Below are 20,636 nucleotides of genomic sequence, written 5' to 3'. Positions count from 1 at the left end.
CGCCTATAACCTATCTTGAGTTATAAATCATTGCGTGTGCATCCGTCACGTGACCGCCTCAACTAGTACTCCCGTACTCATTTAGTATTGGCGACCGCTTGTTTCATGGCTCCAGACACGATGGGCCAGCGCCGGCCACTCCAAGGGACGCACTTATGCGTTAGAGGGAGCAAGCGATATTGCTATCTCATTCTACCGCACGGCTGCGTCCCTTGGAGTGACGCGTCGTGTAGAGGAGCCATCAGCTGCGCCCACAATTATGAGAAGTACTTATATAAATTGATAATATTTACAAAAAAATTGGGGTGTAGGCTATTATAGTATAAAATGGTGTCATATACAATTCAGTTGTGCTACTCGAATCGTAGCATTTTACATGTAAAATTGCACCTATCTGTGGTGACCTTGCGGTCTTGCTTCACGAGGTGTCTGCGTAGTCTGCGAGTGATGGTGACGTGATGTCCGACGGTATAGTTTGTAGCTTTCTAGTAGAGCCCGAAGGCTTATCCTATTGTCTATTGTTCAGTAAAACCGCACGTGCTACTTACCTGCAAAAAAGGGTCCTAATTATTCTATTTGGCACCTGAGCGCGGGCTAGTCCAACGCTCAAAAAACCAGTGTAGGTGCGCTCTCCGATAACGCGCCTCTGTTACGCATCTCGATGACACATTTTAGACTGGTTCTGTAGCGTTCGACTCGCCGGCACTCAGTGACCGAAGCACCGATTTTTTATGCAGGTGGTTGTGGCACGTGGCGGTTTTTCTTAACAATAGACAATAGGATTAGCCTTCGGGGTCTATTAGAAAGCTACAAACTATACATGCCGTGCTTGTGGTCAGGCTACAGCATGTGCCGCGCCAGCGCGTGCCGCAGCTTGCGCTCCCACGCCTCCGCCTCGGCCCACGAGTGCCGCACGTCGCGGAACAACTGCAACACGACATATCTACACTAGCGAGAGAGCTCAACTCTAACAAATAATCGTGCACCCTTGACACAAACAGATGGCGCTGTTTATTGTGGTCACTGAATTGTCAAACGTCAACTTTTAGAGTCTGTGCGGAAAGAGAAGAGTCGTGGCAGAAACGGGAACTAACATTTTAAATTTTATATGGCAATCAAACCTTTGACACCTGTCTTGTAAAAAGTAAACGAACTTATGTCACTGTATATTTTTATTAACAAAAACCGCAAGTTTTATGTATAAAATATTTTTAAAACACGATAAAACCGTACATAAAAGCATAAAACCACAAGGAAAATTATATTTAACATTGTTCGGTTTTGTCAGCGGGGAGAAAACGGCTAAAAGCCGACTATCGACTTACAAAAAGTCGCGGAACGTGTTTTCGCTATTGACGGGTATTGATGTTGTATTTAATATTAAATAATTACCTACTTAATAAGCCCCCTAAGTAACTTGTCTCGGTACATAATCGGTAAGTATATTCATTCAAAATATGTTCATTTTCATAAATACGCAGGTCATTAATGATCTTTAAAATAACTGACAAATATTCTTGATAATTGCCATTTTATGCATATTTATAAGATTTTTTTTTCAGGAATGAGCAAAAGTACCTACTTACGGTATCTCGAATAAAAGACCACTAAGTAGGTTATATGCAAGAATTCGTAATCTACGTGCCGGATTCAAGCACATGTTCTATGAGTCTCCCTGGTGGTTCTGATGAAGCTAGCTCAAACATAAGTGACATTGAATAATTCAGACTTCAATTACAAAGAATAAAACTTTTTCTAATAAAATATTAATTTATTTGTAGGTTCGTTTACTAGGTTTTGTTAGTTACGAAATTATATTTCATATTTAGCAGCGACTTTTCGGCGAAAATATTGTGAGATGAGAGAACCGGACATATCACAATAAGGCCTACCTACTTATGCACTATTTTTATATCCCAGATAGTAAAGTTACAGTTGTATTACCCAATTTCTACCCGATCTACCCGGTTTTGTATTAAAATAACTGTTGGCAGATTAGGCAGTACTTAAACGAGACTCTCTTGTTTGGTACTAAAATGACAGTTGTATTAGGCAGATTCACTTTAGTATCTGAGACATTAAAACAAGAGTTTAAAAAAAAATAAGAAGACGGTAGAAGAAAACTAGTGCCTGCGCTAATTCAGAGGATTGAGTTGACGAGCCGACACCTCCACCAGGCTCCCTTTAGTAAGCCGTGGCAAAAAAACCGGAACAAAGGGATTCAAGTATCATGACCTTTAGTGTCGTACTATAGTCACGTGACCAGTGTTGTCAGCATAGCAAAACCCGTAAAAGCACTGGCGCGCCCTCAAATCCCACGACTCTTCTCTTTCCGCACAGACTCTACGACCGAAGTTGCCGCATATTGTATGGTGCCGTCTGCATAACCCACTGACAATCCAACCTCTAGACTGAGCTTAGGCCAATTCTTTCATGAAACCGAAGCTGCCAAAAAAACGGGGGTGCGGGGGGACGAGGTGAGCGAATCCCGTGCCGTGATTGGTCCGTTCAAAGACACGGACCAATCACGGCACGGGATTGACTCGAAGATGGAGTAACGCTACCGTATGTGTGGCAGAGGGGGTAGCGCGACTATGCTATGTCTAGAGGTTGGATTGTCTGTGGCATAACCTTTCAAATTCGAGGCACGAATAGGGAATATTACGCGAAAGTCTGCGTAGGGGGCGCCACTCCGACGACAAGTAAACAATCTAAGGGTCTACCGCAAACGAGAGAGTCGATATTTTGTTATCTAACCTCTCTATCACTTTCGTATTCGAGCGATAAAGAGAAAGAGGCAGATAGCTGAGTTTCGATTTCGCGTTTCCCGATAGGCCCTTTGTAAGCAAACCGCCTTGATGTATCAATGTCATATTTGATTGTCTGTGAAAACTTCTCAAAAAACAGTTTAAGGTACAGTATGTATAAGTTACTCTATAGGTAGTATACTTAAGTCACTAGTGCTGTACTCTGGCGGCAAAACATTGCAGTAATACTCCCTATTAGTCTTTGACTTTACACATCTTACACAATCAATGGATCTCCCTTCGGTTTCGGCTAAAAATCCGGTTTCGGTCGTACACTAATAATTATTAAATAAATTATTATGGGACATTATTACACGAATTGACTAAGCCCCACAGTAAACTCGATAAGGCTTGTGGTATATATATAAATACTTAAATATATAGAAAACACCCACGACACGGAATCAAACATCCACGCTCATCATACAAATGTCCTCACCGGGATTCAAACCCGGAACCTTCGGCTACATAGTAGCATAGCTAGACGGATTGTCAGGACATGTAATCATTACATTTTCTACTAAAAGGTAAGACTGTACCTACAGATAATTTATTTATTTTTATTTATTTATTTATTTTATTTGAAATATGTTTACATGACCTTACAGACAGATCCAATGCGCCATGAAACTTAACATTAACATATACCAAGCAGGTACATATAACTATTACGAATAACAATCAGGTACAAACAAACAATTACAAATAACACAATTACAAATCAATATAGTCCCTTATCACATCCACAATTACACCTTAACGGATGTAGGCCTCGCATCCATCACCTCACAGAATCTCAGGCATTCATTTCTCACAGACACCCAACGCCACGCAAACAGGTCGCACTCGGGTGCTGATGCCAAGAGTGCATTCAAGTGTGTGAGGGCATTATAATTATTATTATTTTGCTTGTATGTAAATTCAATGTTGACGTGTAAAAGTGCCCTTGTGGCCTATTTGCTGAATAAATGTTGAAGTTGAAGTTGACGGAGCAGCGGAGAGTTCAGTCGTGACACGGTGCGTCCCGCTGGCAAAGCCAACAGATCGCGTCGCCGCGGTCTGAGGGCTATCCTGGGGCATAGAGAAAAAAATACATAGAGTGCTCACTCCATACATCAGTTCAGACTATTAATTTCAGTGTCTACATCTAGCATCGAGTAGCGGAACTATCAGTACTGCTACTTGACAATAGATGTAGCACCGACCGGAAAGTCTTATCTCAACAGCATAAGACTTTCCGGTCGGTGGCGACATCTATTGTCAAGTAGCAGTACTGATAGTTCCGCTACTCGATGCTAGATGCTAATAGTATTTTTGGTACTAAAACTGATGTATGGAGTGAGCACTCTATGTATTTTTTTCTCTATGCCTGGGGATGTCTGGCACATGTAGTCGCACAAGTCGACTCACCAATTCTGGACAGTCCGAATCACCGCGCAGGGTCCGACACGCCAACGTCAATAAGCTAAGGTTACGTCTCACCTCCAAAGAGTTGTAACCTAAGGTCCCAAGGAGAAAAAAAAAAAAAAAAAAAAAAAAAAAAAAAAAAAAAAAAAAAAAAAAAAAAAGATAAAGTAAGGAGATGGGTGAATACCTGCGACAGCCACACCTCGTCGGCCAGCAGCTCGTTCAGCACGAGGGTGGTGTCCTTGCTGGGGTTCTGCATGCGCTTCTCGGCCACGCGCTTGCTGCACTCCGCGTACATCAGGTACTTCTGGTGCGATATCCGCGAGTACAGCTGCACGCGCCCGCAACACGTCGCGCACACTAGGAATTCCTACAATGTTATGGTAAGGTTTAAGTTCAATTCAAAAACGAGTCTAAAATTGTAGTAAAATGAAATTAAAATACACGCGTGCTTAATTTTTTTAGGCAGTCGAGGCGACGCACGCGTGGCGGCGTATGGGTGCTGGCTCTTATTTATTGCTAGCCTCCGAGACCCGAGACACCACACCAGGAACAATTTTTTATAGGTATATATTTCACGATCTATTCTGAACTTTCGTTTATTAAGGTTCAAAATTTAAAAACAAAACAACTACTTCTGGGTCTGGGTCTGGGCGAAACTCTCAGCCCTTATATCTTCAAGTGTGCACCTTCACGTAAAAACGGGAAACTTCTTCATGGACGGGAGATAGAGGGCTACCACACCATATAACTTCCTCAATCGTATCGAGACTCATTTTTAGGGTTCCGTAGCCAAATGGCAAAAAACGGAACCCTTATAGATTCGTCATGTCTGTCTGTCTGTCCGTCTGTCCGTGTATGTCACAGTCACTTTTCTCCGAAACTATAAGAACTATACTGTTGAAACTTGGTAAGTAGATGTATTCTGTGAACCGCATTAAGATTTTCACACAAAAATAGAAAAAAAATAATAAATTTTTGGGGTTCCCTATACTTAGAACTGAAACTCAAAATTTTTTTTTTCACCAAACCTATACGTGTGGGGTATCTATGGATAGGTCTTCAAAAATGATATTGAGGTTTCGAATATCATTTTTTTCTAAACTGAATAGTTTGCGCGAGAGACACTTCCAAAGTGGTAAAATGTGTGTCCCCCCCCCTGTAACTTCTAAAATAACAGAATGATAAAACTAAAAAAAATATATGATGTACATTACCGTGTAAACTTCCACCGAAAATTGGTTTGAACGAGATCTAGTAAGTAGTTTTTTTTTAATACGTCATAAATCGCCTAAATACGGAACCCTTCATGGGCGAGTCCGACTCGCACTTGGCCGCTTTTTTTGAGTTTTAGCGGCACGCACATTGTACACTTTCTTTTATAATATATATTGATTGATTAACCGACTTCCAAATCTCAAAAGGAGGGAGGAGGGGAGGTTGTATGTTTTTTACTCCTATCTCCGTCATTTCAGGACCGATATTGAAAATTCTTTTTTTGATTACATTTTTAGTTTACCTATGCATCCTACAGATTGGTCCAGTTTTTGTCAAAATCCAGTTTTGATAATGGAATCTATGTAAATTATGATCCTAGTTGGTAGAAATAAAAATGATTTAATTTAATTTATCAACAAATCAAGGAACTGCTGATAATGATCAGAACGGAACTCTTCAACGACGCATAGTAGGTACACGTTTGGCGATTTCGATTTTGACTTGTACTGGGACCCGGATTGGGACCCGGACCCGGACTCGGACACGAACTCGGACTAGGAGTCGGACCCGGACCACTATGATACCTAAACTAAATAAACGAGAAGTCGGTTTTTTTTATTAAAGATTATTTCACTCGTAATATTGTTCAGACAGAGTCGATAATCTATGTTGGCCTTTCAAAATAGTTCTAAGGACTTTTTACTACCGTGTTTTGTGGTAACCCTAGCAATTGCTTTTGTTTTACTTTAGTAGCCACAGACAAGACATCCTCTAGACTGAGCATAGTAACGCTACCCCCTCTGCCACTTATACGGTAGTTTTACTCCATCTTCGAGTCAATCCCGTGCCGTGATTGGTCCGTGTCTTTGAACGGACCAATCACGGCACGGGATTCGCTCACTTCGTCCCCCGCACCCCCGTATTTTTGGCAGCATCGGTTTCATGAAATAATTGCTCTAAACTCCGTCTAGAGGATTCCTAGTCTATGTTAGTAGCAGTAATCACTTTATTGTACACAAGTTACACAACACAGGTTCACATACAATTTACAAATACCTAGAGGTACAAAGGGGAATCATTCCTATAAGGGACCTCCAGCTAACCTTCGAGTAGAAGAGAGGAAAATTAAAGTCAGACAAACTTACGGAATGTATAATAACATTTAGCCTCGAGTGAAGCTAAGAGTTACAGAGTGTGGGACCGTTTGAGCGACATATGTCAACTCGTTTCACAACTTTACAGCGACCACTTTACTTTGTTTCGTACAAAAATAAAAAGCGAGCAGTACGGGGTCCCGTTGTTTCCCATATAGTTTTAAGTCATAATGTATTGTTTGTTATATTAAAATCATCATCATCATCCTCGCGTTGTCCCGGCATTTTGCCACGGCTCATGGTAGCCTGGGGTCCGCTTGGCAACTAATCTCAGGAATTGGCGTGGGCACTAGTCTTTACGAAAGCGACTGCCATCTGACCTTCCAACCCAGAGGGTAAACTAGGCCCGTATTGGGATTAGTCCGGTTTCCTCACGATGTTTTCCTTCACCGAAAAGCCACTGGTAAATATCAAATGATATTTCGTACATAAGTTCCGAAAAACTCATTGGTACGAGCCGGGGTTTGAACCCGCGACCTCCGGATTGCAAGTCGCACGCTCTTACCGCTAGGCCACCAGCGCTTTTTAATTGTTTGTTATATTATCATTAGTCATAAAACTGAAACCGTTAACATTTCAGGATTTTCGTTAGGTTATCCTATAGATGGGTTCGGGTTTGTTTTATGGCAATCCTGAAAAGTGACGCGTATCAGACCCAAATGAATTATGACTAACGAAAATTCTGGCAAACAATACCTATTATATTTTGATTTAATTTCATTTCTTTTTAATTTCAATTAATTTATTTATATTTTGCTACAAAATGACATTGAATAGTTTATAGAGCATAATACTAATAATATTTTATAAGCCATAGTCGTAAGTACTAACAAAAAAAAAATGATCCCTGATGGTTCTTAAATAAATGAATTTATATTATAATACATTACGGCTTAAAACTATTTGGGAAATAATAGAGACCCGAGCAGTAGACTAGCACACGCACTTGCTGCAGGCGGCTCTGTAGCCGCCGTGCAGGTCAGGAGCTCGACGACTCAAATAAAAGGCTTCAACTCTTAGTGAACTGATATAATCTTCCAAAGGTACTGGTTTACAAGGGTTGGTTAAATGTAGAAGTGGTGTAGTTATTGTATGAAGGCTGATGAGAGAGTGATTTGCAATATTTGATCAGTACAAAAGGTGGTTTAAATTTAGGTGCCTCTAATTGGCCACGATACAAAGTATGTGGAGCGCTCCTATTGGTGCTTAAGAAAAAGCTTCCGAATACTAGCCGAGCCCGACGGCCGCGTTTAGCTACTGCATTAGGAATATAGGTATTGAGATTTTATACAAATAAAAGCGGCCAAGTGCGAGTCGGACTCGCCCATGAAGGGTTCCGTATTTAGGCGATTTATAACGTATTAAAAAAAAACTACTTGCTAGATCTCGTTCAAACCAATTTTCGGTGGAAGTTTACATGGTAATGTACATCATATATTTTTTTTAGTTTTATCATTCTCTTATTTTAGAAGTTAGGGGGGGGGGGGACACACATTTTACCACTTTGGAAGTGTCTCTCGCGCAAACTATTCAGTTTAGAAAAAAATGATATTAGAAACCTCAATATCATTTTTGAAGACCTATCCATAGATACCCCACACGTATGGGTTTGATGAAAAAAAAAATTTTGACTTTCAGTTCGAAGTATGGGGAACCCCAAAAATTTATTGTTTTTTTTTTCTATTTTTGTGTGAAAATCTTAATGCGGTTCACAGAATACATCTACTTACCAAGTTTCAACAGTATACTTCTTATAGTTTCGGAGAAAAGTGGCTGTGACATACGGACAGACAGACATGACGAATCTATAAGGATTCCGTTTTCTTCCATTTGGCTACGGAACCCTAATAAAGGTTGCGTTCGCAACAGGCACGTACCTTCTCGTAGGCGAGGCGCGCGTCGGGCTGCACGGGCTCCAGCGTGGCGGGGTTGTACGGCTGCCCGTACAGCAGCAGGCGCGCCGCCGCCGGCCGGCCGCACGCGCGGCACGCGGCCGCGCCCGCCGCCGCCACGCTGAGCCCCGGCCACGTGCCCGCCGCCGAGTCCAGCGCCCGCGCCCCGCCCCCGCCCGACACGAGCGACCGCATCGTCTCCGTCACCTCGTCCACCGTCTTCACGTTCGAGAGGAAGTACTCGTCTACAAAGTGTAAGCGAGACCGATGTACTACTTTACTTTAACCTATACAGGGTGGATTTTCTTTTTGGGTCAGTGAGGGCAGCTACCAGATCCCGTGCTGCTACGAGAAAACGGTCTAAGAAGACCTTCCCTCGATTTCAAATTAATGAAGATTGGCTTTTACAGATTTTGGAAAAAACATACAGGGTGCGAGAAAAAAGTCATTTTTGACAAACTTTTTTTTTGATGCCAATCGATCCCATTCCTATTAAGGATCAAAAGCTTGTATGGAACCAAAAAAAAAATTCCGGCTAGAAAAGCCACAAATCGAGGAAAACTTTTCCCATACAATTTGTATGAAAATGAAAACTTTTATTTTTCACATACTATTTTTGTATGCCAATCGATTCCATTCCTATCCAGTATCAATAGTTTCTTTGGGGTCAACTTACGGTAATGTACTAAAAAGCCACAAATTAAAGAAAACTTTTTCCATACATTTACTATGGAGAAAACGTGAAATTTAATTCACATTTTTCTATCTGGCCAATCAGTCCTGTTACATTTAAGGACCATAATACTGTATGAAGACATTGCTGTAGGACTGATGGGCGAGATAGAAAATTGAGAATAACATTTCACATTTTCCCCATAGTAAATGTATGGAAAAAGTTTTTATTAATTTGTGGCTTTTTAGTACATTATCGTAAGTTGACCCCTAGGAAACTATTGATACTGGATAGGAATGGAATCGATTGGCATACAAAAACAGCATGTGAAAAATAAAAGTTTTCGTTTTCATACAAATTGTATGGGAAAAGTTTTCCTCGATTTGTGGCTTTTCTAGCCGGAATTTTTTTTTCGGTTCCATACAAGCTTTTGATCCTTAATAGGAATGGGATCGATTGGCATCAAAAAAAAAGTTTGTCAAAAATGACCTTTTTCTCGCACCCTGTATGTTTTTTCCAAAATCTGTAAAAGCCAATCTTCATTAATTTGAAATCGAGGGAAGGTCTTCTTAGACCGTTTTCTCGTAGCAGCACGGGATATGGTAGCTGCCCTCACTGACCCAAAAAGAAAATCCACCCTGTATAGCCTATGGGTACTTTACCCTGTAAAAGTGTAAAAGAGAGATGATATCGAAAATAGTATTTCAATTTTGACTAAATGTACCTAAATACAAAACAAAAACTAACCTGTTTAGAACAAATTGCCTAGAAGTTGTGCCTTAAGCCTGATGACAGTAACAAAGAATCATGGAAATAATGGTTTCAAAGCAACATATGTTAATATGGTTCTAAAAAACGGCCCAATCTCAGTATAAACATTAGGATTATTAATACTGCCCTGCTAAGCCGAAAAGCGCTATCTCAAAAGAAAATTCATTGCTAACTTATACTTTAGTTTCTCTAGCTGAGAATTCCATTTTCAAAATCATTTGTTTTTGAGATAGCGCTACTTGGCTTAGGAGGGCAGAATATATTCAATAAAATAAAAGTGCAAAATTCTCCAATCAGCCATTTTGACTGAAACGCCAATCAGAAGCGAGCAGAGGAGTGACGTCATCAATCCATGACGTATTTCTTAGAGCAGCATAGACAACCTCATTGACCGTAATCCATACATCCTCACCAAAGAGTTTAGAGGTTTAAAAAAATATTATTACGCCACTAAACATTTATTACGTCCAATAAATATTATTACACGATGTAAAGTAAATATTTATTTGTTATTCAATAAATAAAATGCTAAATAATACGATATTTCACCAAAACTTTTTTAATTATTTGATTGAATGGAACTATCATTGCCATGTTGGCTGTCGTAGTCGTAACCAGAAAAAATGAAAAATTAAGAAGTAAAAACGACGCTCGGTGATTTTCACTCAGAATTTGCATGTATCTAAATAATTCATCTTAAATTGCAACCGTGTGAGAGTTTTTGTATAAAATGAGTTATTGAATGAGTGATTAATGTTTGTAATGTATTTATCATCCCTAATCGTAATATATGGTGCTGAATTAACAATATCATTCGGATTCAAGGGAAAATTCGTAACTGTAAGTATGTAAACAATGTCTATCACCCTTCCACCAACTATTAATGACGTCACAAATGGCTTGCAAGGCGTTTTCGCGCGAGGTTTAGCTATAAAAAAATGCAATTATTTATGTTAAATCTTATGAGTATAGCTGAAATATTGTGTTTTTCGGAACCAATACAAGTGTACCGACAATAATAAAAGGGATTTCAAAATTTGTCATCAGACCTAACTTACGCTATGGAATGTCCAATCTAGCTGGAACCCTAAAGAAAAAATCGACACACCCGTAGTCCCGTATACCCTGTGCATGTTAAATGAATAAATAATTTTGAATTTTTTGAACCCTAAATGGCTCAACAATCACGAAACGTGACTGTAGGACCTACAGTGTAGGTACGTATTCATGAAATGAATGCTAAACAATAGTCGTATGATCCTGAACAGTCTGTCTGGTCTTGGTGGCTGTCCGTCGTGAACTGATCTTATTTTGTCGCGTCGTTGTCATTTCTAATTTTGAATTTAAATGTCCGTAGTTCCAAATATGTATGTCAGTCAGTCAGTTGGTCTATGTCAGGTCGCCACGGAGTAAAGTATAAATTGTAAGTAAAAAAAAAACAATGAAACTCTTACCTTGTTCTTGAAATATCTCCGTCAAAAAATTAGGATCTAGGGCGTGTGATATTAAGGTTTGTATGTAGACTTCGAAGTTTTCCTGGTACATTTGAGTTTCCAGCATCCTTTTTTCGATGAAATTGCAGTCGTCGAATTGAAGTTCGCTTCTTACTAACTCTACTATTGTTTCCAAATGTGACTGAGACCTAACTTTAACGGACACTTGTGTGTATAGCTTTTTGTTTTCGGGGTTCCATGCTGCATACTGTAAAATGAGGAATAAAGGTTTTTCAGGCCAATTCGAACGTATACTGACATCAAAATGACAATTAAGTTATCATATGTGCCATTCTTAATCAAAAGGGTACTTATTGTCGGTTGTCAATAAGGCGCTATTTCCATATATCTCCAATTTGAAATGAACCTTATCGACAACCGACAATGTGAGTGAGAAAAGAAAACCTGCATACATCACCGAAAAAATTCAAAGGTGCATGAGAGGCCTGTGCCCAGACCAGCAGTGGGACGTACCTATATAGACTGAATTATTCTTAATTAAGGTGTAAGGTAAGCAAATGCAGTTTGGTAGAGATATGAATACCTAAGATACCTCCCTACATAAATTAAGTAGGTATTTAAATAATACTTACTGTAGAAATATTCCGATATAAAACTTTACCATTTTCCTCAAATGGCTCGTATTTTTGTAACAAGGTCTTGCCGTCAACTCTCCAGATAGACGGCCACATTTCGTTCAACTCACTCTTTATTGCCACAAACTCTCCCGACTAGAAACAAAACAATAGTAGATTGTGTCACAGGGGAGCACTAGGACATATTTACGGCGTGGACGTACATTGAATCCTGAGTATAGTAAAGGATTCAAGTGTTAACGCCCAAGATGGGAATAATTAAGCTACCATGTAACACATAGGTACCTATAGTATCTACTGCTTTTCACATTCACATCACTTATGAGGAAATTATTAGATTATGTTTCAAAATATTGTAGTACATTTCTTCTGGAAAAAATATATGGGAAACTTGGCATAATTAATGGAAGATTTTTTTTAAATTGGGATTGTGCGTTCTGTCGCGCTTACAATAAGAGCAGTAACTCATTTTGAAATCTCTTTAAATTGTAGAACATGTCGTACAAGTACAAAGTATAGGTACCTATGTACAATTGAACGACATTTCGAAATGAAGTGTAAAGCGCGGCAGCGTTATAGACCGGGGTTATTTTTCATCAACCCTCCCCCCTCTGCGGCACACCAAAACTGGTCCAAAAGACTTTCAATAATTACGCCGTAATTTTAGCAAATTTCCCTGAAGAATTAATGAATAAACATTTTTTTATTTTTAAAATCTGGGATTTTTTCCCACCAGTCCCCAGTGGTAACAACTGGGATTTATTTCAAAATTATGTTTCAAATATCTCGAGTCTCAACAAATTATTGGTGGTAACAAATTAATAGAAATTACTCAAATAGGACCACGGGCCTCGGAGTAATCGGTGAACATACATAAAATAAATAGTTACTACCGAATACAGAACCTCCTCCTTTTGGGTAAAGTCGGTTAAAAATCTCAGAAGGTATTCCCCAGGGATAAGGAAGATATTTTGTTTTTGTTTTCATGTTTTCTACCGGATGGTACGACATTTTTAAAATTATTTAGGGCTAGGAGCTCAACCCTTAAACCATTTGGCATTCCTTGGGTAATTCCCATTATTCACCGCCAAGTTGTTACCAATGGTAACTACTGGGATTTTTTGGTGAGAATTTAAAAGAACTCTATATTTAATTTTTATACAATAGTTTATACTGTTTTTATTGGTATTGAACTCTTCACAAAATGTTAGTGGTAACTAATGGAAAAAAATCCACCTTTTACCAACTTAGTTTGGTTCGGTTTGGTGGTAAAAAAAAATCCCAGTAGTTACCACTGGTAAAAGTTGGGGAAAAAATCCCAGTAATTGCCACTGGTAACAAGTTGGTGTGGGTGGTGAGAATAACCAGATTCCTTTCTAGTCATTCTATTTCGAACCGTATTTCTTAATGTAGAGATGCGTTTTTGTTTTAAGTAAGTATGATAAAAAGTACCTGCCGCTATGGACTTAACCTTTTGGACGCCGTCACAAACACAAAAGCTGTCACTCGGACGCCACGTCGCCGAAGTGTCAAAACTAAAATTGAACTTTATGCATATGCACCTAGGTCTATGTTGCTCTGTGGTCTATGACCGATTAATCCGTCTTTGGCGTTGGACCTGCGGTGCGTATATATCGGTCATTGGCGTCCAAACGGTTAAGGGTTAAAAACAAAGTGAAACAATCGTACCTGATAAGGCATTTCCTCAATCTGGCCTGGCCTAGAGTTGTCAATCTGCCCGGTGCTGATCTGCTGATGGGATTTGATGTGATGCAATTTTCTGTTCGCATTGCTCTCAGCGTCCGCCGCCCCATAACTCCCATAGCCCAAATTTGTGCTGTGTGCCACTAAAATACCAAGTTAAATTTCATATTAGTCGATTTCAAATACTTTGTGAAAGCATTAAATAATATTTCCATAAATATCATTACCTTTTTATGGTGCATTAAACGAACTTCGAAATTTAATTTAATTTGACACGCAATAATGAAATATGCGGCAAAAATTAAAATGCACGTATCCAATTTGAGTTACATTGTTGTATAAACGTAGGTAGGTACTAAAGGAAGGAGGATCAGGATGGATTGCCGTAGATGAACAGTGTCATCTTAGTGGTAACATGTACATCGCAAGGCTAGTTCACAATCATGGCATAGCGAAGTATTTATAAATGAATTGATGGCTAAAGTTATCCTACTTTACAATAGTAATGTACATGTTATCCCTATTCGGCGAAGAGAGGGGTGCTACCAGGAATAATTAGACACTAAAATTATTTACACATCATAGTATTATACTCATGTTTATTTTATGTTTTCTTCTATTATACAAAAGTATTTACATAATAATTGAGAATTGTGCATAAACAAATAACAATTAAATAGAAATACAAAAACTTAGGTCAGGACATGGCCTTCTAATACATTATCTGCACTTATTTATAGCTGTCGTCTATTATGCAATTCATTTCATTCTTATAATAAAAATCACTTTCAGCTAACAGCAAAGAATATGCATACACTATTTGTAAGTACCAACTAAAGTCAAATACTTTAAAATACAATACATTGTTTTTTATTATAATATATACAACAGACACCCACTGGTATTAATTCCATAAAAAAATATAATACGACGATTTTGGAATTATTAATGGTAGCACCCCTTCAGTAGCGAGTATGACAAGAGTCACAAATTCTACAATTTACAATAAAATGGCACTAATAATGTGTCATTAATAACAATTCGAGTGAAATCTTGTTACAGACTAACCCTAAAAATATCGACCACTACTAAGATACACGCAATCACTTTATAGAAAATATTTACAATTTGAATACTCATAGATTTCATCTAATAAAAATTTATAGTACGTATCACAGTTAAAATGTAACAAGTTTTCACGACATCCCGCCATATCGGCAGTTAGCTTGCTCCTGTCATACAAGCTTCAGGGCTAGCTCTTCACCATCGCGCTCTACTTCTCAAGTGGAAATCTAATAAATTGAACGCACCTTCGTCGGGCTGGTGTTGGTAATAGTATTGCTGCTGCGGCGCGGCCTGCAGCGCGGCCACGGGCGGCGGGGCCGGGGCTCGTGGCTTCTTGGGCGCGGCCGGCTGAGGCGCCACCACCGCCGCCGGCGGCGGCTTGCTCATGGCTGCGCGCCCTTTCTTGCCCTTGTCGTTCAGGGGCGTGCTGGGCACGTTCAGCACCGGCTTGTTCAACCTTCGCGCCTCCTCCTCCGCGTCGTAGCTGCTCTCTTCGCTACCGTCATATTTACGTTTTCTGTCCTTATTGATATAATACCGAGGATCGTCTAGTTCGATCCCTTTCGCTTGTGAGCCGAGGAGATTCGATGACGCGCCTTGTAACTGGTTGGCGCCCATCAGGCCCGCCGAGCTCATACTCGGCGCACTCATTGCGGGGTTGCTTAGGGACATTGCCGGATTTATTACGTTCGCTCCCATTGCGCCGTTCGAACTCTGAGCGGGACTTCCATCACATTTCACGTGGTCATTATGAGGATAAATTTTATTATTCGTATTATTAGTGGTAGTTCGCGACCAAGTAGACTTTCTGGCGCCTCTGCCGGCCGGCGGTGGAGAGGTGTCACGCTCTCCTTGTAAAAATTTCAAATAAGAAGCCATGAAACCAGATCCTGGGCCCGTGACTGGCACATTGAATTTTTTTTCCATTATTTTTGAAGTAGCGTCTTGTGAAGTGCTGTTTAGATTCTGCTGCTGAGAAGAGGGTGCTACCGAAGACGCATTTCCCCGTTGTTCTGCAAGGAAACCAAGTTCTTCTTCTATATTAGGCACTACCACCTTAGGCTGTTCCTCCTCACGAGTTTCGGGTGTTGAAAAAGATGACGAGGAAGCCGAAGGTGGAGTCTCACTAAATGACGACAACGGTGTTAACTCCACAGATGACTGGAAGTCGGGATGAGGACCTAAGTGGAAAGGAGGGAAATAGGTAAGTGCATGCCCGTGCTGCATGGCAAGTGCTTGGTGTTGGTTAAAATTTGTGGCGTGAAGACTTGCTTGGGAACCGAATGCGGAGGTACCGGGAAACATTTTGGGTGGAGGTGGTGGTAGATTCCATCTTTCAAAGTCAAAGTAGGTACCATTCTGTTGTTGACTACTGGTAGAGCTGTGAGCGGGGGGCGGAATCCTATTAGCAAGATAATCTGCCATTACCGCGTTTGAGATATCGTTCATATTATGCGTGACCGGTTTTTCAGTACTTTTTCTACGTGGTGTCACTTTTGTTGGAACACTAACTGGCGTTTGACTCTTACTGGATTTGATCTCTTGTAATTGACAACTTTGCTGTAAACTTTGTAAATTTTTTACTATGCTCATGGGGTCGCCACGACAGCTAGATAAATCTTGTAATGCTACATTAGTGCCATCAAAATAAGTGTGTTGTTTTTCTGCTAAATTTAACGTCCTATGTGACGTAGATTGAGATACAGTTTCTTCATTATGAGTATTATTACTTTCAGATAATCCATTATTGCTATAATTATTACTGCTACTACTACTAGAAAATTTTCTGGACGCCTGACGGTCGCCATCCCAACAGGTTTGTCCTGGCGTTGAACTTTGATTGGAAGGCCGTTCATAGCGATTCTCTGAATACGTTTTACTTTGCTCAATACCTAATGCCCTAGTTATAACTGAAGGATAAGCTACCTGACTATTTTGAGATGAAGACCTAGAAACCGACGCATCCATTGGGGAACGAGGCGCTGTACTATTGACCTTACTGTAATGATCCCCATGCTGTTGAGGCGAGTTAGTGGAGTTCATAGGACTATGATACAAAGGATACGCCGGACTAGATCCATGACCTAACGGAGAAGTCTGAGCAGTTGCTTGCAGAGGACTAGGTCTTCTGGGTGCAGCCACACTACAATCGGGCCCATTTTGCGAACTACTACTGGAATACCCCGTGTCTGTACTAGAACTACTCTTAGCTCGGACATGATAATCAGATTCAACATTATTTCCGCTTTGATAATGCCTAAAGCTTGAATTATGAGTTGCGGAATATTGAGAACTACCAATTCTATTTGATTTTGAAGTTGTAGGGCCACTACTACTACTATAACTGAGTCTGCCTGGAGCATCCATTATAGAATAACTTATAGGAGAAGATTGGGGCTGAAGCTTATCACTAGATTCACAACTTTTCCTTTGTTCGCTTGTTAACTCAGGGTATATTTTACTTTGTGCTTTAGTCTGTACTTGTGGCGCTTTAGTAGTTGGAGACACAAAACTGCTAGCACTATTGGATGACTGTCTTGGAGATTTTTCACTACTAGAATTCTTAGGTGATTGCGAGTTGTAAACAGAAGAAGAGGTTCTGGAACTGGAGGTGGAAGAGGAACGGAAATCCTTACTAGGAGAGGGTGAGGAGGAGGTCACTGTTGGAGTAGACACTATACATGATTGTTGTGAATGGGTAGTAGAACTTGCAGAACCTGAATAAGACTTACTTCCAGCATAGTCCTGCTGTGACGAAAGTTGTCCACTCTTTGCACTGCTTGAACTATATGCGCTATCCGTCTGACTTCCAAATGTTGAAGGAGATTGAAAAAATGTTGATGAAGATGTTGATGAAGCCGGTTGCTTAGATGCAGTCGCCGGGGAACCTGACCTATTGCTTTGTTTACCAGCACTGGAAATCTGGGAGTTAAGGTGGTTATTGAGGGTTTGGGCTGCAGCAAAATGTGCATTAAAATTATCATAAGTGGCAGACGCCTTTGTTGTGGCTGGACTTGGTGATGAGGGCACTACACTCTCATGGGGTAATATTCCAAACGGGCTTGGTAGTTGGTTGCTCCCTTGCCAACTTAGTCCACCAGCTCCACCTGGTGTAGATGACTGATCAAAGAAAGAAGCCGTCCCTTGCGCCGCTAGTGTCTGATGAGAATAGTTTTCTCTCAATGAGGAAAGTTCAGATTCAACTGAAGACTGCTTTGATGCAACTGCTGCCTGAGCTTGAGCAATCACTTGCCGGTGTTGAGCTTGAAGTGAAGAACTATAGTGTGCAGGTTTTGGGTTGGCATGATGAAATAGTGGTGAGAACACTGCATCATACCCTACAGCAGGGGGGGAGAGAAATCCTCCAGGGTTGAAGGGTGAGGCAGTTGAAGAACCTAGTTGCCCTGCCAAAGAGGCTGTTGTGTGCGCTGCTTGTAATAACAATTGGCTGGTCGTAGAGGGTACTGACTGGCCACTTAGGCCTGAACCACCACTTGTGAGGTGGTGATGAAAGTCCCCACTCGCAGCACCAGCCTGAACCCCTGCTAATCGATTGTACGAAGCATATGCTGACCATGGTCCTACTGGATCCATTACCACCTCCGTGATGTTATGTTAAGTGTCAATGTATGTAATATGTCAGTAGAAGTCCACACTTTCATCCATAGTTTGTAGCACACTTCAATGAATTCTTACAAACACTAATTTGCAGCACTTGATGTCATGATGTCAATTCAATCTTCACATAAACAAAACCCCTGAAAAGAAAAAAAAAAACATTCGTGCATTCAAATATTACAAAATATGAAACGATCTAAACGGCCCTATTGGATATATTTGGCCCTAAACGGCTATTGCAATAAGTAATCTTGTTTCTTTTTAGACAATCATGGTAAATCGAAAATCCAAAATCATTAGCATCAAGTTGTGAAATAAAAATAATCCGCCGCTACGCCGCGGAAGCGTCAATATGTTCGAACAATAGAGAAGAGGTTTTACAAATGGGCATGAATGAGTGTGAATATGAGTTAAGGAAACATACCATCGCCTTAGTTTTCTGCAAACATTTATCAATGTGCTTTCGGAGGACGCTCACACAACAGATAACATCATAAATATGGCCTCGAGTGCTCGTTGCGACGGGTTTTGGTCTATTGTGTAGAATCACTTGGATTTTTCAATGCTTACAACTGTTCACTTTACAAATTCCACTTTGTATCTATTCATCCTCCTTATGTATAACAATAACAACGTTTCAGATTAGCAATTACTTTATTTACAACTAGAAATAAGACAACGTTTCGCCTTTCACATTAATCGCCGCCATTTTACTTATGAACGAACGTCGAACAACCGCACAACAAGCTAGGCAGCGCCATCTACAATATAACCTCAAGATGGAACAAAAGTTTTTACTTGTTTTATTATGTATTCTATTAAATATTCATAGAAGTAAAATCATTAATACGCAAAAAGAAGTAATGTTTATTCACAGCTCAGCTTGCTAGTTTGTATAATTATTGATAACAATTAAAAGGGAAGTTTGAATTGCAAATCAATATTTTTAAATAACAATTATATTGGCGCCACTTCCGTTTGTTTCTGCGTTTAGATTTTGCATTCAGTAAAAAAAATCAATAGTCAGTTTACATGAGGCCATTTTATAAAATCCTATAAAGAGCTTGTTACACCTTCTTAAATTTAGTAACTGACAAGAGGGATGACGCAATACGTGAGAAACGATAGGATATTAATCTTATTGTGGTCTCATGTATTCCGGCGTCCATATTATCAATTACTAAATCTAGAAAGGTCTAGCTTACCAAGTGTACCGAGGTCGCGGTGCGGTAGGGTGTTATGGCTTTTACATAAGCTCTTAACCTGTAAAGCCCCCTCCACACCCGTGTGCGGTTCGCGATGAAACTTCCTACAAAACCGAAGTTTGACAGCGATTCAGGGACGAATCATGTATGGCACTATCCCTTTCGGCTATTTAGGGTTGTCAAATTCCAAGTAACTTACCTGTTGTGCACAGATAGCACTTTGAAATGAGTTTCCATAAAATGCTTCAAGAGGGCTCTCTTTTCCTAATATACATACTTACTTTACTCTTTATTGTGCACGCAAAGGAACGTCAAGCTTTGTCAACCATAAAAGCCGTAACAGACTACTACACCACACCGCAAGAAATATCTCTTTCTCACTCTCACTTATAGGTGCGGTGCGGTAGTCTGTTACGGCTTTAATAATTGCTCGTAGCAACGCTAAGCCGAATTTACGCCAAATACTCTTTACAGTACATACGAGCTACTTTCCCGAACTAGTGCGGAAATAGCACTCTCCGTGCGTATGTCGAAAGTTTAAAGTGCCATATGTAGGTACTGTAAAACGTACGATACACGTGCGAATAGGTAATTCGTAACGGTCGTGTTTTAATTTTTCGCCACTCGTTTCGAATTTCCTCTTTTCGCACTTGTATCGTAAATAACTATTTCAGCATATCAGTTTAGTTCAAAGGAGGAGATAGAAATAAAAAAAAGGTTTATTTGACCACTTAAGTTTGTTTTATTGGACATTCTGTTCTGCTTACCTAAGTCTAAACATATCGTAAAAAGGACATATTTTGGTGCCAGCTTTACTTCACTTAAGGAAGACTTGGAAAATTAAACAAGATTATTAGAAAGAGTTAAAGTACCTACCTCTCCTTCATATACTAATAATAATAGTTACTTATTATATGAAGGAGGAATTAACCTATAGGTACTCAATCAATGTATCTTTGGTATTATGAATGATTTCAATTTATTTTAAAGTAACGAATAAATTTTGAAAAGGACGGCAAATTAAATAATATAT

At 39.9% G+C, this 20,636-nt stretch overlaps 1 protein-coding gene across 1 annotated transcript; it reads right to left on the bottom strand.

Moving 5' to 3' along the window:
* Positions 1 to 840: 840 nt before the first annotated feature.
* On the bottom strand, positions 841 to 19,147 carry LOC134662330 (mucin-5AC-like). Its single transcript, XM_063518517.1, has 8 exons — positions 18,823 to 19,147; positions 15,026 to 18,538; positions 13,701 to 13,858; positions 12,009 to 12,146; positions 11,377 to 11,623; positions 8,464 to 8,723; positions 4,402 to 4,584; positions 841 to 927 (listed from the first exon to the last, which is right to left on the bottom strand). Exons 2-8 carry the CDS (start codon positions 18,372 to 18,374, stop codon positions 841 to 843), a joined length of 4,422 nt encoding a protein of 1,473 aa, XP_063374587.1. The 5' UTR covers positions 18,375 to 18,538; positions 18,823 to 19,147.
* Positions 19,148 to 20,636: the final 1,489 nt, after the last annotated feature.

Source organism: Cydia amplana, chromosome 3 (assembly GCF_948474715.1).
Source record: "Cydia amplana chromosome 3, ilCydAmpl1.1, whole genome shotgun sequence".
NCBI lineage: Eukaryota > Metazoa > Arthropoda > Insecta > Lepidoptera > Tortricidae > Cydia > Cydia amplana.
Note: the sequence above shows the minus strand (reverse complement) of the source record. Positions and strands in the feature narration are given on the sequence as shown.